This window comes from Guillardia theta (assembly GCF_000315625.1).
Source record: "Guillardia theta CCMP2712 unplaced genomic scaffold GUITHscaffold_35, whole genome shotgun sequence".
Lineage (NCBI taxonomy): Eukaryota > Cryptophyceae > Pyrenomonadales > Geminigeraceae > Guillardia > Guillardia theta.
The window spans coordinates 103,861-104,989 of record NW_005434639.1 but is presented as its reverse complement, the minus strand read 5'-3'; the positions used below and the strand labels follow the sequence as shown (position 1 = coordinate 104,989).

At 56.7% G+C, this 1,129-nt stretch overlaps 1 protein-coding gene across 1 annotated transcript in view; it reads right to left on the bottom strand.

Moving 5' to 3' along the window:
* Positions 1 to 286: 286 nt before the first annotated feature.
* The window catches only part of GUITHDRAFT_152699 (hypothetical protein), a gene marked incomplete at its 3' end in the record, with an annotated part of 1,898 nt that continues 1,055 nt past the window's right edge, over positions 287 to 1,129 (bottom strand). The window contains exons 5-8 of the mRNA XM_005832292.1: positions 820 to 863; positions 625 to 679; positions 507 to 563; positions 287 to 326 (exon numbers count right to left, since the gene is read on the bottom strand). Coding sequence (XP_005832349.1) covers positions 507 to 563; positions 625 to 679; positions 820 to 863 — 156 coding nt within the window. The remainder of the gene's footprint in view (positions 327 to 506; positions 564 to 624; positions 680 to 819; positions 864 to 1,129) is intronic.

Below are 1,129 nucleotides of genomic sequence, written 5' to 3'. Positions count from 1 at the left end.
AGAGGAGGAGAAGGAGGAGGGGAAGCACAGCAAGGAGGCGAAGGACGAGGAGGAGGACAGCAAGGAGGAAGACGACAAGGAAGACGACAAGGAAGACGACGATGAAGAGGGGGAGGAAGAGGAGGAGGAGGAGGAGGAGGAGGAGGAGGAGGAAGACGACGATGAAGAGGAGGAGGAGGAGGAGGAGGAGGAGGAGGAGACCTGTCGCACTCTTCGCTCGAGCTGGGATAGGACGGGGATCCTGGGAATCGCGTCCATGTGGCTCTGCCTTTGCTCGATGGTGCTTTGAGTCAACCCATCCGGCAGGCTCAGCGCAGGGTCAGACCCTGAATTGAAGTCAGCCTACTGCCTTGTCTAAAGGCGGGAGCAGGAGCAGGAGCAGGAGCAGGAGCAGGAGCAGGAGAGGAACGAGCAGGAGCAGGAGAGGAAGGAGGAGGAGGATAGGGAGAAAGGGATGAAGAAGAGCGGAGGAGGTGCATGCGACGAATAGGACAGGAGCAGGACACCTGAGATATCCAAATGGAGCGAGTGATAGTCGACATCGACTGTTGTCCCAAACATGTCTGGGGACAATCTTGTCATTCCCTTCCCTCCTCCCCTTCCCTCCTCCCCCTCCGTCATCACCTTTCACGCCGTACTTCTGCACGAGGATCTCGACGTCGCTCTTGGAGCACGCGACCTGCCGATAGAAAATCAGCTTGACACTCCTTGACCTCCCCTCTATCCTCGTATCCTCTCCTCTCCTCTCGTATCTTCTCCTCTCCCCAATCCTCTCCTCTCCTCTCCTCTCCTCTCCTCTCCTCTCCTCTCCTCTATCACCTGAAATTTGTCTGGCAATCCTCGGAGGAATTGGCCTTTCGTCACTCGCCTGCACTCATAAAATTAGTGGAGGAAGCAGGCAGCAGGTAACATGGTAGGAGGATGAGATGCCGGAAAGATCGTGAGATAAAGGAGGAAAGGATTCAAGATCGAGGAGCGAGACGATAGGGAGCAAGGAGCATAACCATCCATTCGATCAAGGACGAGGAAGGAGAAAGTCAAGGAGAAGAGGAAAGTAGAGGAGGAGGAGGAGGAGGGAGGGAGGGAGGGGGGAGGGGGGCGGGGGTGGGGGTCGGGGTACACGTACGTA